The sequence below is a fragment of the Pipistrellus kuhlii genome, unplaced genomic scaffold (genome assembly GCF_014108245.1).
Source record: "Pipistrellus kuhlii isolate mPipKuh1 unplaced genomic scaffold, mPipKuh1.p scaffold_m20_p_10, whole genome shotgun sequence".
Classification (NCBI taxonomy): domain Eukaryota; kingdom Metazoa; phylum Chordata; class Mammalia; order Chiroptera; family Vespertilionidae; genus Pipistrellus; species Pipistrellus kuhlii.
Window position 1 is genome coordinate 34,869,936 of NW_023425405.1, and position 16,685 is coordinate 34,886,620.

The 16,685-nt window shown below is 37.5% G+C and overlaps 1 protein-coding gene across 7 annotated transcripts in view; it reads right to left on the reverse strand.

Annotated features, from left to right (window-relative positions):
* UMAD1 (UBAP1-MVB12-associated (UMA) domain containing 1) overlaps positions 1-16,685 on the reverse strand; it is a 169,292-nt gene that overhangs the window by 39,462 nt on the left and 113,145 nt on the right. For all 7 annotated transcript variants that reach the window (XM_045578403.1, XM_036429341.2, XM_045578406.1 and 4 more), the window contains one exon: positions 8,043-8,110. In XM_045578403.1, the coding sequence (XP_045434359.1) occupies positions 8,043-8,110 (68 nt within the window). The remainder of the gene's footprint in view (positions 1-8,042; positions 8,111-16,685) is intronic.

Consider the following 16,685-nt stretch of genomic DNA (forward strand, 5'->3'; position numbering starts at 1 on the left):
GTTTTATATTAACACGTTAAGTGCCATGTCAGTCACCCTTGTCTAACACTATACTTTCCATCAGGAAGACAGAACACGGTAAGCACTTAACTTGTTAAGAAAAACAAAGAACCTCATATTCATCTGACAAAATTATATTCTCATAAACTGTTATAATGGGAGACATTAATATCTTCAAACAGAGTCTCAGCATCTTAGATATACTAGTAAAGGAAAAAGCAAGATTTTTAGACAAAAACATGCTCAAACCAGTAGCCCACACCTTTTTTTTGGGGGGGGGGGGGGAATATGACTAACTGATATAATGACATTGACAGTCAGGATGATGAAGAGAAAAGTTTGGGCCATGTGACTTACAAAGGGATGTGAGAAATAACCTCCAAGTCACCTTACCCTTATTCTTGCTGAAAATTCCTGGGTGAGAGAGCAGGAATTTTGACAAATTGTGATCAGATATGGTGCTCTATGATCAACTAATTAAGGAATTTGAAGCCTAAATGAACCAACGTATCTCCTAAAGATCATCTTCAATAGATTACTCAATTGGTATTAGTGCCTTACAAAATAGTTCTATTAAGCAAAACTTCCCTTGAGTGAATACATTGCTTCCTCACACCAACCTCACTGTCATTTAAAATATGATACACTCATTATAGACAAATTGGAAAATCATAACACTGGAAAGAATGATTTAATTACCTATCTATCATCCCAGAGGCAACTATGCTTCATGTTTCCATGTATTACACCATCCTTTTCTGCAGTTTGCACATAGCAGCAATTATACTATATATATATATATATATATATATATATATATATATATATATATATATATAATTGTGTACCTTATATTGCTAACTAAAATTATGAAACAATTAATCTACATTTTATTGAAAAAATAATCCTAACTTTCACTTATGAAAGTGAAAAATATTCCACTGAATGGATTGCGATCTTTTTGCACATATAACTTCTGTGGATTTAAAAGATTATTTTCTTAGAACAGAATCCTTAAAATGGAATTGCTGTCAAAGTATATTAACATCTTTATGGTTCTTGATACTTACTGCCAAAATGCTTTCCAAAAAGGGTTATACCATTTTAAATTGACATCATATCAATACCCATTATATTTGTATTTGGACTATAATATATTATGAGAATAATCAGTTTCATAATCATCTTTATAACCCCCAAACTTTAATTTCATAAACTTATATACCATGTTATACGGAAAATTTCTTAAAATAGATATCAGTAGATGAATGTTTGCTATCAATACTATTCTTGAAAATCACTCCCTCCAATCTCTTTACCTATATGCAACCCCAATTCTTTTCCACAGAGAACTCAGTTTTAAATGAGAGAATCTTACTCCCCCTTTTAAAGGAGTGGCAACCAAAGCCTACATCATCTGGAACTCACAAAGCTCATGGATATTTTCATGCATTTGAATGACTATCTGAAATAAAAGCAACAAGGAAATTAGTCCCTGTAGGGTCTGAAGGCTCTGTTACAAGACATAAAAGAAGTATGAAAACACAGAGGAAAAATGAATGTTTCACTCATATGTACATTCCATACCTTTTTTTTTTTAATTAACTTTTCCCTAAATTACCAAACTATGAGTCCCACATGTAACTGAACTATTCACAAATACACAAATAAAACATAACAAATACTATGCACTAGATTGAGAAGTGTGGTTGAAATGACAATAAACAAGTCCCCCAAACTCTAATTTTCCAGGGATTCTAATATGCACTTAATTTTAGCAAATATTTTGCTGTTGTTGCTACTGCCTTAATTACCCTTTTTATAACTGCTGTCTATTAAATTTCCTAGGACATATTGGCTGTAAGACCATTTTAGGTCTTCATTAAGAAATTATATTAAATATGCAATAAGCTACTTTGGCTAACAGAAGTTGGGGGGATATTAGTGTCACAGTTTATTATTATAAGTAATTTTTGTGTCTTCTGTCAGTATAACCACAAGAGGATCTCAATACCACCAACTGATAATAATCTTTATAAATCCTACTTTGCAGCTCCACCATCTGTTAGTTATTATTTTATACGTGGCTCCATATGCATATGTGAATTAGTTGTCACTCAAGACAAATATACAAATGGAATTGTGGTTTTGTGGGGAGATTTTTATTGGCTTGTTTTTGTATTTTGCTATTTTAGGCCAGAGAACTAAATAAATAAACCTATTTCTCAGTCTTGGAGACTAAAAATAAGTGCAAATTAAAAAAATAATTTTAGTAGTGCAAGCAAAAGAAAAGTTCAACAAACATAATCTAAAAGTATGTATTAAGATGTTTTGTTTAATTGTGCAACTCAAACCTATATAATTTTGTTAACCAGTGCCATCCCAATAAATTCAATAAAAAAAAGAAAAAAATAAAGAATATGGAACAATATATGTTACAAATAGTAGTCATCACCCTATCTGGTTTGGCTCAGTGGATAGAGTGTCAACCTGTGGACTGAAGGGTCCAAAGTTCAATTTCGGTCAAGGGCATGTACCTTGATTGCCGGCACATTCCCAGTAGGGCGTGTGCAGAAGGCAGCTGATCAATGTTTCTCTCTCATCAATGTTTCTAACTCTATCCCTCACCCTTCCTCTCTGTCAATAAAATCAATAAAAATATATTTTAAAAATAGTAGTCATCAATATTAGATATAATTATATTAAAAACCTGAAATGTACATATTTGTAGCTCTCAAAATATACCTACAAAACCAAACACGAACAGGCCTATTAGTAAATTAGTAGCTAACATAGTCCTCCTGGTATTGACATTATAAAACACGGCCCAGGACTTTCTATGAGAAAAGAATGACTAATGCCTTGCTTACTTGTAATGTTTATTCCCTGAGGAGATGAGTCACAATGGCACAGACTGAAAGCGGACCTCCCGTGAGTGAATGTGTGGGCTTGTCCCCCTGGAGCCTGTCGCAGGCGCCTAGACCAGCAGAGGCACTAAAGTAGCTTCAGTGCCATCACCACTCCCTTCCCACATCTACCCAGAAAGGCAGTCAGAAAAAAAACAACAGAAACTGAGTGAGGGGCTGGTCCTCCAAGTGCATAATCAGTCCCAAATTACAACTTTTTCCCTCCAAGTACTAGAGTCTAATGACCAATTTTAGTAAGCCCAAACATAGGATTACAGGAGCCTACACTCGCTGCACACACCCAAAATATGGTGAATTCTGTTCAAAATTACCAATGGCTCTTACAATGCAGACTACAGCATAATCTGAGAGAAACTGTATGTGATGACTAAAGTAGTTCAGTGTTTCCCTACGATATCCTATTTTAGTTGGTAATACTTTGGGATTATCTACGGGGAACACTAAGGCAAAAACAGTAGTAACTCATTTAAGTCATTATTGAGAGAAACGGCGAGGGGGAGTGAAGAAGAGACAAACTGAGAAACGATTTTCTGGAATGAATGCTGCATTAGTTTTAGTTACACAAAGTAAAAAGTCCCACTCGGCACTCAATGCAAATAAATTTGCTGCTTTCCAGAGTCTTTTGTGGAAAGGCATTAAAATATCTCATAATTCAACTGTAAAAATTAACTTATTTGATGCCTAAACTAGATATCCTTTTTTTCAAATTATATTCCACCTAGATGTTAGAATTTCCATGATGTCGGAGAGAGAGCGGTTCTTGGAGAGGGATCACAGTTTTGAAGTATACCTGGGCTGCAAAGTGTAAGGGAAAATATCACAGACTACTTAACAAAATATTTTAATTTCCATTAAAAAAACTACAGTGTAGCACAGACACATACTTTTTTAACCCTTTTTTATCTGTCATTGAAAAGGAAGTTACATACCATGATTTGCTTCTGTATTTTTCAACTGTTCTTAATGAAGAGTTTTATTTCACAAAAATTTGTCTTAGTAATATAAAAATTGGTTGTATAAATAATAAAAATTGTCATGGTTCAAAATACATCATGCATGAAGTCTTTCTTGACTCACTAATGGTATTTCTTTCTCTGCTAAAATATCAGTTATTTTATTCCAGTTTAAATTATAGTGACTTGTAGAGTTTTCTAATTATCCACGAGTAGATAGAAAATTTCTGCTTCTATAAGTGGGAGTCACAGAGCCTTATCTATCTCTATATCCTCTCCACCCCAGGTCTAACAATTCCCAGAAAATAGTAAGCAATCTGCATGTGTATCTGAATTCTCCAAAAACCTTATTTTGTTATTCTAAAAGCCATCTTCAAAGGGTCCTTAGAAAAAAAATTAGTTCTATTTTGACAGCTAAGAGTGTTATTTTTAAGCTGTACAGAATCCATTCTAATTTACCATATGTGTTCTTATACTAAATAATATTTCAACAGTTCTTGCATAGCTATTAAAAAATAAAATAATGAGAACCTTTCCTGCTAGGTACAAGAGTCACTTCTTAATCAGATGTATATCTTTAAAAAAAAAAAAATAACCACAATCATTACACATTTCCTTACTGATGTTGTAAGAGTGCCAAAAATAGTGTAAATCAACAGATTTTTTAAATGGGTAACGCCTAAGAAATGTAATTACTGTTTACCGAGAGAGAAAAAACAATTGTGTTTGAAATAGAAGGTGGAAAACAGAATTAAGGAAGAGATCTGTTCATAAAACAGCACTTGCAGCTACCCACCCAGAAATCATTGACAGGGACTGTGTCACACCACAGTGGCACAGTTCCTTAGTGGCTGAGGCTATGGTGCTAGTTAAGGGGAACTCTCCACCTTCCAGACAACACGAGTGGTAGCAGGACCCTGTAGTCATCTCTGGCTGAGGGAGCAGGAAAAAGAGCTCACAAAGGAGGTGACATTTGAACAGGGTTTCAGGGTTAAGCTTTATTCTGCAGATTTTAAGGCATTTGGGGGGTCAGAAGTAACAAAACTTGCTATTTTTAGACAGAGGTTTGGGAAAGAAACTGCTTGTCTAATAAACAGTTTGGCGAGCAGCTGAGGAGCTACTCAGAGTATGAGGAACCAGATTTGGAAGATATTTGAGAGGGAACATCAGTAGGACTGGATGATGCATTTGATGAGTCAAAATGGTAATTTTAGGCCTTGAACTTGGCAGACAGATGATGACATTCAATAAAATGTAGATTGCCAGTTAAGGTGTACTTATTGAGCACCTTCTAGGTACAGACACGAGGTCTGTTTTCATTGTATTCAGGGGAGGTGGGCAGTAAACAAAGGAATAATCTGAGACAGTGATAAACATGCTGGAGAAGAGGGTTCTGGGAGTGACCGGCGAAGGGCACGCTAGCTGAGACAGTCAGGAAAAGTGACACCTGAATGAAGACCTGGATAATGAGGCAGCCAAGCGAAGCTGTGGCAAATAAGGGAGAGCAAATGCAAAGGCTGGGGTGGGAAAGAGCTTAGGTGGTCCAGGGACAGAAAGGCAGCTGGGGATGGGGTGGGGCTTGGAGGGTGCAGAGGAAAATGAGGCTGCAGCGCGCATGGAACTCCGTGCAGCCACAGTCGGGAGCTCAGCCGGCAGGAAGGATGTGATCTGATTTATATTTCTTGTCTGCTGTGTGGAGAATGGGCTTAAGAGGGAAGAATGAAGGCAGAGTCCTGGAGAAAGTGGAGGCTCAGACTTGGTTCTAACAGAACCATGTTAAAAAGGGGTCAGATTCTGTGCATAGAGGGGTTGGCTTCCTGATGGACTGGCTGTGGAATGTGAGGGAAAGTCAGGAACCTCAGGGGTTTGGATTCTAGACCACTATGGGGAGGAGGGGAATATTCAACAGAGTTCGTGGGAAGTTAAGCAGACAGAAGCTCAGGGTGGCAGGCCCAAGAATCAACCCTTCTCTGGTTAAGTAAAGGCTGAACTGTCTAGAAACTTGTAAGTGAAACAGTAAGTAGGCAGTTAGACATAGTGTACAGTTTAGGAGATAGGTCTAGGAGGAGATAGACTTTGGGAGTCATCAGGCTCTACATAAAAATATTTTGTTATTTTATTTTTATTTATTTTTCTACTTTAATCCTTATCCAAGGATATTTTTCCATTGATTTATAGAGAGCAGAAGGGAGGGGGGGAGAGAGAAAAAAGATATTGATGTGAGAGACACACATCTATTGACTGCCTCCAGCATGTGCCTTGACAGGGGCTGGGGATCCAGCCTGCAACCAAGGTATGTGCCCTGGATTGGAATGGAATCTGCAAACCCTCAGTCCACGCTAGTGCTCTAACCACTGAGCACAGGCCAGGGCTACACAGAATCTCAAACCATGAGGCTGGTTAAGATTTACCTTGACTGACCAAGGGAGACTATGGGATAGGGGGGACGGTGGGAAACAAGCAGCAATGGTTTTGTTTTTGGATCTTTAGAGGAGAGGAATAATGAATTTCATTTCAGACACTTAAGGTTGAGGTAAATGATTATTTGGCTTTTCTGTGGCAAATAACACATAGACTCTAAAGAACTTTATTATCAGCCTCTCATACTGGATTTACCCCTGCATTCTCATTTGCAGTCTCCCATTATTTTTTTGCTACATAAGTAAGCTCTCTGATAGCAAACACTACCCTCTGAATGTCCAGCTGCTACTCAAATAGACGGCACTTCTGAAATATCTCTTACAGCATGAGTGTATAGTAAATCCAGTCTTTAAGAACTGGTTGAATAATAGACCAGAAAACAGCACAATAATGAGCTAGTTTGAAATATGGGAGGATCATAATCACAAAAGTTAATAAAATTAAGAGTTATTAACCTTGGAATTATTTCCATGAATGAATCAACTCTGAAAGATAATCAAGTACTTCAGACATTTCCAGTGACTCCCATAACTAAGCAATTACAATCAATGATTATGGATGATTTTTAAACCATTCTGGTGGTTCTTTCTCAAAGTTCAAATACACCAACCTTTATTTCCCATCCAAGATGCTACTGAAGATCAGTAGTCACAAAATGTTTGAATAAATGAAAGAGATCTTTTTAATGTAAAGGCGGAACATATTTCTTTGTCACTGTATCTGTTTTTGTGGGTTTTATTTTATTTTTTTCCACCACTGTATACTCCTTACATGGCGCCTTGAAGACAGCCAGTGCTTAATAAATATTTGTTGTACGCATGAATGAAAAACTAATGCAGTTTCATGGGAAAGATGATACTTTTCTTCCTCTACATAAATTTCCTCCCTACATCTCTCTTTAAATGAGTTTTTCTTCATTATAAAACATTCATTCATTATGGAAAAATCTGAATATAAAAAATAAAAAATATTTCTTCTTAAAACACATATTACTGGCTACTTAAAATTCATGATTATATTCATTCAACCAATCTTTTTGACTGTCTACTCTGTGCTAGGCTTTGGGGATATGGAGATGAAGCATATCCCCAAAGCCTAGCACAGAGTGTTGGGATATGGAGATGACCCCACTCCACTGTATACAGAATACCCTCATGCACTACAGTAGAATATAAGTAGAGGTGTGTCACCATGTAGAAAGTTTCAAAATTCATGGATATCCCTTCAGCCCTAAAAATTAACATTCCTCCTAAGTCTTAAAAATTAATATGATCCTACCTAAGTATACAAAATTGTACTGAACACATTTTCAAGAACAAATAGCTTTTCCATGTGGAAAATAACAAATACCCTAGTCTTTCTACGGAACAAAGTCAAGGATTGCATTTTGATGTTGGAAAAAGGTTATTTTCAAGCCTTCCTCTATAAGTTCATACATTATCTAGTTATTCAAATGTATTGGCAGATAACCACTCAATCAGAAATAGCTCCAATGTTTTAACATGAGTGCTCTGTTTCTCTCTTTTCCACTGGAAGTTTCTATTTCCAACACCAGGAAAGCTTAGCGCTTGGGAAGTCATGCTGTCTTGTCATCCTTGACTTAGAGCTGATGACTTGTTTCTTGGTACCTAGACACCAGTCTGCATAGCAAGAGTAGAGTGATTGTTCAGCCTCAGAGAAACATATAGTCACCGTGATTCGTTCAGTTTACCACAAAAGGACTCAGAGGAGTTTCACTTACCGGTTGGTTGTCTTCTACTTCTGAAGTGTTACCGCTTGCTGCCATTCTCTGCTCATTTTCTGTATCTCCTAAGAAGCAAAAGAAAAAAAACAAAAACAGAAAACTTTATCATCTCATTGAGGCCAAACTGTCTTCTATTTCTTTGAGATATCTTTTGATATTATATGTTTCACATTATGGAATCAACTACTATTTCCTTTGATAAAAGTAAATAAGTGAATTTTTAAGAATAGTAATTTTATTGAGGTCTCAGCTATCATAGACAGATACACACACATACATAAATACACACACAAACACACACACACACACACACACACATGTAAACCGGAAATATATCCTGTTTTATAAAGGTTTACAGTAGACAAATGAAGTGAATTTACATTTTGTAAATCAAGTCATATTGCAAATAAACTAGGAAAGCATATAATTTAAAGAAGGAAAGTTATTGTCAAATTAAAAGTCTTTATAATATGATAACTGCCTTCCAAATTAGTTTATTTTTTAATAAGGTTTATGCTTTATAAGGTTTTGTATATCTGTGGATTTGCCTCTAAGTAGATACATATATTTGCATGTAATAATTAACCAAATATTAAACAACCTTTACAGCAGGAAAGAATAGAAAGAAATTCATAAACTGGCTTTCGGTTCTACTTTGACACCGAAGGCTGTGCCTGGGTGAATTATACTAAATGAAGTTGGTGAGTAGGCTGGCTCCGAGAACACGGGACAAACACAACCACAGGTAAGTATGAGCATAACCTAATTTGTTAATGGCCTGTTTTTATTTATTATCACTAATGATCTGTGATGAACACAGGGTAAGTAAAGAAACAATTAGCCTATTTCTTTCAAGCATAATGAGAGGTTAACTTAGTCATTGGTAAACTGCTTGTCCCATAAAATTAAGCCAGCTCAGGAATGTCCACAAAAGGTTAATTACAAAATTCACAGAAGATGACTTGGTTGATACTAAAGGTTAGGAATTTGTTAATAGAAGGAAGGTCACAGGTCATATAAAGTATGGGAGTAAGAAAGGCTGAGGTTAACTTTTCCGTATGAAATGCAAAAGTTTAGTTTACCAAGGAAGCAAGAACCTCGTGTAAATTTTAAAGGATTAAACAAAATTCTGTTAAATTCTAAAATCCTGAAGCAGTAATTAAATTGGTAGTTTATTTAATTCCCCAAAGTGTTTAAAATCCAAGCACATTAATACATATGCCAGCCTAAAAGCTTTGTTCTCAGCTATACGTAACATAAATAGCTGGCCAGGACAGAGCACATAATAGGTGTTTTTAATAAACAATAGCTGAATTAATGAATGTCTCTTTATGGTTTCCAGTCTATAAAAGTGACAAAGTAATACTAAATGGTATGTCATAAAAATGGTATTTCAGCATCCAGTTAGTCTCTTTCTTTTAAAACATATTTGTGAAACTTAAAAGGCAAATCTATGAAATACCACTATAATGTATTATTACCAGTGATCCATAATTGTGGCATAACTTATTAGATTTTGAAAACAGTTAATCATATTAAGACAAAAGCATTAGGAACTTTAGGTTACATCTATAAGATAATACAGTTAACCATTTGCAACAACATGGATGGACCTTGAGAACATTATGCTAAGTGAAATCAACCAAAAAAAGCTAAGAACTATATGATTTCACTCATATGTTGGATCCAAAACTGAAACTCGAGAACACAGACAGCAGTGTGGTAACTGCCAGAGGTGGAGGAGAAGAGGGTCCTAATATGAGGTGACAGGAGAAGATCTGACTTTGGGTGGTGGTACACATGGTACAATATACAGATCTTGTAACATTGAAACCCACACCTGAAACCTATATATTCATGTTGACCAGTCACCCCCAATCAATTTAGTAAGTATTTACATGAAAAAGATAGTAGTTAATTTTAATTGAAAATTGAATCAATCTACTTTTGTGACCCAGGATATCACTAAACTATTTTGATTTTTAAGTGTTTAAAGGAACCATTTATTTGCTTATAAAGAATCTTGTTTTCGGAAACCCGCTTCTCTCTGGAGGTTGGGGTAAGCAGATCACAGGCAGCAATACCAATGAACAGGAGTTTAGTTTGCTTGGTTATAGGCAGAGAGCATGGCAGCATGAATAGCCAAGGTATTGTACAATGAGGTCAGGATCGTTTCATAACTCCCATGCAAGATGCTTATGAATATACAAATCACCAGAAATGAAAGCTTTGTTGCCTTTTAAGATAAAAAAAAAAAAAAAATCTTAAGAACAATTAATTAATTAATTAATTTTTACCTTTCAAAATGATTTCTACTCCATCCCACAGTCACACACTGTATTAGGCTAAAATCATTTGGCTAAAAGCATTCAATGTGCTTCCTTTGCCACTTTCTGAGTTCAAGGTGTGTATCTATATAAGACTTTCCCTGGTTCTCCCACAGCCTGAATAGCCAGAACGCTATCACCAGTGTTGCTGGCATCACTCAGCACATCTTCCTGGAAGCGATTCTAGAATCACTATTTACTGATTACAAGGAAAAATGCCTTTTGCGAGATTCTCTATAAACAAAGGCACAAGAGGAAAACTACACAAACACCAGAAAGAAAAGTCACAAAGAAATAAAATTTTTAAAGTTTCATTCCTCCCATTGACGAATTATTCTGTCATGGTAAAATAAATAAAATAAAATAAAAATAAAATAAAAATAAATCAGTTAATTTGTCAATTTTTTATAACCCACATGAAAGGTAGGCACTTTTATAAAAGCAAGATGCATGTGACAAATGTGAAACAAGGTACTTTAGTTTTCAAACATCAGTTGACTCTAATTTATATGCTGGATAGATTCAAAAATTTCACGGGCAAATCAGCTGCTTAAAAAGAAAAACCACCAACATTTTACAGTACTTCACATTTCATAAAGCCTTCTGTATACCACCACACTGAATTCTTGCTCTGGTTTAAAAAGACATTCTCCCCACCCCAAGGCCCCAGGTTACAGGTGAGTGAACCCTCAGGGCCAGAGCACTCAGTGAAATGCCCAGATCTCCCAGGTAGAAGGCAGTCTGGGTAGGACCAGAGCCAGGTGTGCTATCTCTGGGAATTCTGTGGAAGGTTCTGAGGGATGGGCTGAGATGGGAGGGAGCACATCTCTGAGTTAGAGAGCAGGGCCTAAAGAGAAGAGCTAAGACTCCTGCTCTCTGAAGACAGAATCTTGTGCTGCTCCAACGCCCGGGGCCCCTAGGCACTTCTCTCTACTCCTTTGTTCTACCATAGGCCCCACGGATTATCTAATCTCCTCCCTTCCCAATAATGATGGCAAATACTGTCCTCCTTCCAGACGCTGTCCTCCTTCCAGTCCGTCAGAGCAAACACAGTCCTCTGGATCCTTTTCCAGAAGTTTGTAAGGCGAGAAACAATTTCCTAAGAGGCAAAAATCCCTCTTATACTACAGTGTGCCATGTTCTTAAATATAGTTTAAAATATAGTTTTTAGTTAGAGTGAGTAAATGATAAAGGCTACTTATACATACAAATGAAGCTCTTTCAGGACTAACAGAAGTGAAATTCATCTATATTTTAGATTAGGGGTTGGCTACTGTTTTCTATAAACGACCAGAGAGAAAACATTTTGGTTTTATGGGCCACACTTTCTCGGCTGCAACTTCCTGACTCTACCATTGGAGCTGAGAGCAGCCACAGACAATACGTAAACCAATGAGGGAAGCCTGGTCCCAATCAAATTGGATTTACAAAGACCACAGCCGGGCTGTAATTTCCTGATCCCCGTGTTAGAGAATATATGCACTCAACCTTTTCAGATAAAAGGCTGAATTGTGTTTGAATTCTATAAGAAGATGAGGAAGGAACAGTAATACTATCATCATGATCCCTTCTACGGGGTGAATTGGGTTGAGAAGAGAGATGATGGTGAAGTGTGAGCAGTAGGGATAAGGGAAGATGAAAAGAGAGAAATCCCCAGTATTAAAAAGGGAAACCACATGCCCATTTGGGTCACCTAGAACAGACTAGTTTGGGTGGGGGCCTTGGTGGTGAGAAGGGGGGGGGTGGGCAGGGGGCACCAGGCCTCCCTCTACTCCAGTCCTGGGGTTGGTGATTTGAAAGGACTTGGCTGTGTGGTTCTGCCCTTTCCTTTTCCCTTGTCTTGAGAATGGGAGGACCACCAAGAACACATGGTTCCCTCTGCTCTGACCCTCTGCAGGGACTTCCTGCCACGTGGGAAGCCTGCCGGAAGCCTGCCGCAGCTCAGCGTATCCTGCAGCTGGATGGAGCTCAATCTAATTCTGGGTTTCAGATTAGGAAACCTATTTGCTCCTTTTAGAAGCCACGTTCTTCAGCACCAGCTTTATTGGCAATAAAGATGAGAATGTGGTTTTTTTGTATGTGTGGAGTGTTTTTTTGTGTGTGTGGTTTTTTTTTTTTTCCTGAAAGTGGCCATATCTTATCTGGGAAGAGGCATGTTAATATTAGAACATCCTAGAGCCCATCAGGACTAGGAATGGACTGGTGTGGACAGGGTTGGGCCTGCCTGCGATAAAAAGATGTGAAAGCAAAAACCTTTTCTTTCTTTTCTTGATTAGAGAAAATTTACCTAGAACTTAATACCTTAGAATATAGTCTATAAAACAAAAGTTTTGAGGGATTCACCTGGAAAAAGTATTCCTATGGTCAAAAGTATGAGGAAAGCCTGTAGAAAGTAATACGTATTTACTTTAACGTATTAAAGGCTCTGAGAAATTTAGTAAAGAAGTTTTTGTTTTTTTTTCACAATGACTATGGAGCCATGATATTCACGGAATATCTATTAAACATATTGCAGAGGTCTGTGAACACACCATGGATGATGGCGATATAACATTTCCAAAGTTAAAATTGATTATGACATATACGTTTACCTGACCTTTCAGAAGACCCTCCACATGGCCAGATTTGTCACTTAGCTTTTGAACGAATAGTAACCCACACTCACTTTCCTTTAGAGATGATTCTTTTCACAACTCCCTGTTCATCCATTCAGTTGCATTTGGGGCAGACTAGCATTATGTGACTGCATTCTACTACATACTTCTGATGCCAGAATAGTTGATCACCTACAGTGAGGAGAAGGGTAGCCAAGCACCTTGAAGACAGGAGAAAACCCCAGTGCTCAGAAATATCTCCTCCACAAACTCCACCAATTAGAGGTTCATTAGGGTTAATGAGCTCCTCTTTTAAAATGCAAATACCCTCTGGGAGGGTTTGCTTATTAGTCATTCACCCGGTGAAGTAGTGGAAAGAACAGTGGCATGGCCACTTCATTAACTCCTTTTCATTTTTCAGTCACACACTCATTATACCAGGCAACCTGGCACTGTGGCCTGACAGATCTGAACCAAATCCTTTATCAAACCCATGACCTCGTACAAGTTCCTTAACTTCTCAGAGCTTCACTTTCCTCATCTGAAAAATGGGACTCATGATAAATACTGAGGTTACAAAGATTAAATGAGAAAACATTGCCCTAACCGGTTTGGCTCAGTAGATAGAGAATCGGCCTGTGCACTGAAGGATCCCAGGTTTGATTCTGGTTAAGGGCATATACCTTGGTTGGGGGCACATCCCCAGTAGGGATATGCAGGAGGCAGCTGACTGATGTTTCTCTCTCATCGATGTTTTAACCCTCTATCCCTCTTTTACTATCTGTAAAAAATCAATAAAATATATATTTTTTTAAATGAGAAAACACATTAAACCCTAATTGCAGAGAAGGGAGAGGAGTTGGGGCAAGAAAAAGTTTGTCTTGGTGTCAACTGCTGTTCAGCCTTTATCATGAGGCTGTGGCCATTAGCTTCAGCAGAGAAGAGGTGCTGGAGAGGCTTTCACAGGTCATATCACTTAGTCTTGAGGGCAGTGGTGTAAGCTGGCTTTATTATATCTTTTTAAGAATGGCTGACTTAGGTATTGGAATCCAAGTCCACTGACAATGCCAAATAATTAGATAATATTTGGCTTTCCATTACGTATGAAAACTTGAGCCCAGCCTGCATGGCTCAGTGGTTGAGCGTCCACCTATAAACCAGGAAGTCAGGGTTGATTCCTGGCCAGAACACATGCCTGGGTTTCGGGCTCCATCCCCAGTAGGGGGCGTGCAGGAGTCAGCTTGATCAATGATTCTCATCATTAATGTTTCTATTTCTCTCTCCCTCTTCCTTCTCTGAAATCAATAAAAATACATGTTAAAAAACTTATTATCCAACATATTTTATATATGTCTTCCCCAGTACAGTGTAGTTTTTCCTTCTACTTTTCCTAAAACTGTCCCCTTACTCCCAAATTTCCACTGTAATAAAAAAAAAAAAAAAAAAAAAAAAAGGAAGATAAAGAAAAGACAAAAGTACTAACTGCTGAAGACATGCCAGTCTCAGGAGCGTGCCGCTGTGAGGTCAGGATTCTGATGACAATTTTTATAACCCCTCAAGACAATGAGCCAGGAGGGTACAGCTAAGCCATAAAGGAAGAAATACTCCATTAAGTAAACAAACATAAGAAAAGGGTGACTGGAAATTGGGAAAAAGAAAATTAAAATAGCACCAAGAACATATTCAATTAGTATACCAAAACTGTTACACCTGAAATTACTGAGGATGGAATACAACCAATACATTGGCATTACTCTGATCAAGTGAATACTCCACAAACACCTGTTGACTTGACTGTGTGTGTGTGGGGGGGGGCAATAAGAAAGGTAATTCTACATATACACTCACTAAAAGCTTATAAAATAATTACAAATGGTTGTTAAATTATGAAGAAAATTTTAAATTAAGGATTCAATAGAATAGGCAATCTACTTTATGAGATAGTGTGAATTTTAAATTTAATACATATTTATATTCAACTTTTAGGCATCATGTTAAGATTTTAACTTGATGAATGCTATTGAAATCATACAGCTAAATCTTAAAGTCTCATGGTCACACAGAATTCTTAAAGGCATTTTATTCAGGGAAGTAAGAATTCCAGCAAATCCAACTGAGGTCAGACCCACGTATAGTCCTATTGGCCTGTTCTTAATTAACTTGTCCTGGGATTCCACAGATGTCTTTAGGTCTGAGTCTTGTTGCTTTGTAGTTACCGGTAATAATTTTCCTGGAAGATCTTAAAGCAATGCAAAAACATCATTTATGCATTTAACACCATGTTCAACAGGTAAGCCTAGACATCCTTACTGTTAGTCTAGCAGACAAGAAGCACAAAGGCCAAATTCATTTTGCACATGCACATTTGCACAATATTGGATCATGCTGTCCAAGTCTGGCTTCAAAGCTAGTTTGTTCATCTTTCCTACATCAGAGTAAATTTATATACTGTGTGAATAAGCTGGGCTGACCATTCCTGACCCTGGATCCCAAAATGCTGCTGAAAGAAATCTCTGCCAAGGGCCACTCTGAGTGGTCTGGGGACAACAAGACCCCTGGGCTCTGCTGAAAACAGGACTGACACAGAGAGGGTGTTCAGGGCACACAGCTTGAAGCCTGCATTGTAAAGAGGGGGGGAAACAGGCTCATGCTACCCGGTTATCTGGTATTCTGAAACAAAGACTCAAATGGGCTGCCAGTTGGGGGCAAATATGGCATTGATTCATCACCAATAATGCAGACCTGGGCTGGAGATGCACGGGATCAAGTCAGTCACACTCAGGAGTATTCAGCTTCCTTCCCAACCGAGAGAATAAACCTGTGAAATTACTGTTTGATACCAGGAGTTCTGCTCAGACAGTTTTCAACAAGAGAAATAAGCGATCCCATGAAATCAAATGTGTATCTCAACCTGTAGCAGAGATATTAGGTTGGTAAGCTTCTCAATCTCTTGAAATGTAGTTTATAGGTAGATATAGAAAACTGCAGAGAAAATTTCTAGTAGAACCAATAATAGCGGTATATGAAATGTATTACCAAGTTAAATATATTACCAAGCTTCAAGTTATATTTCATTCACTCAATAAAAATTAGACACACACACACTATGTGCCATATATCATGCTGGGCACCATATGAACTAGAATGATACCATCTCTGCACTCTCAGCATTTACATTCTAGAAAGACAGACAAGTCAGAAAGAGATGCATAAGGAGTATGTATGGTTCCTTGTTAAGCCTGATTCTAAGATTATAGCAATAGTGTGGTTAAGATGTTTCTCAGATTGTGAAATAGTATAGAGGTGTGAGAGATAAACAGCAGGAGGATGTAGGTTGGTTTAGGCCCCAAGTTCTCAAAAGCAGGAAATGCACCCATACTGAAATATCAGTAGAAAACAAAAACATCCAACTATGGTCTGAACCCCCTGGAAATTCCTATGTTGAAACTCTGATTCCCTAAAATGATGGTTCAGGAAGTGGGGTATTTGGAAGGCAATTAGGTCTTGAGGGTGGAGCCCTCATGAATGGGATTAGTACACTAGTGAAGAGATCCCTAGATGTGAGGACTTGACAAGAAGGCATGAACCAGGAAGAGGGCTCTTACCAGAAAGTGATTCTGCTGGGATCTTTATCTTAGACTTCCCAGCCTCCAGAACTGTGATAAGCTTCTGTTGTTTATAAGATGACCGAATTGGACTAAGACACATTCCAAAATTAA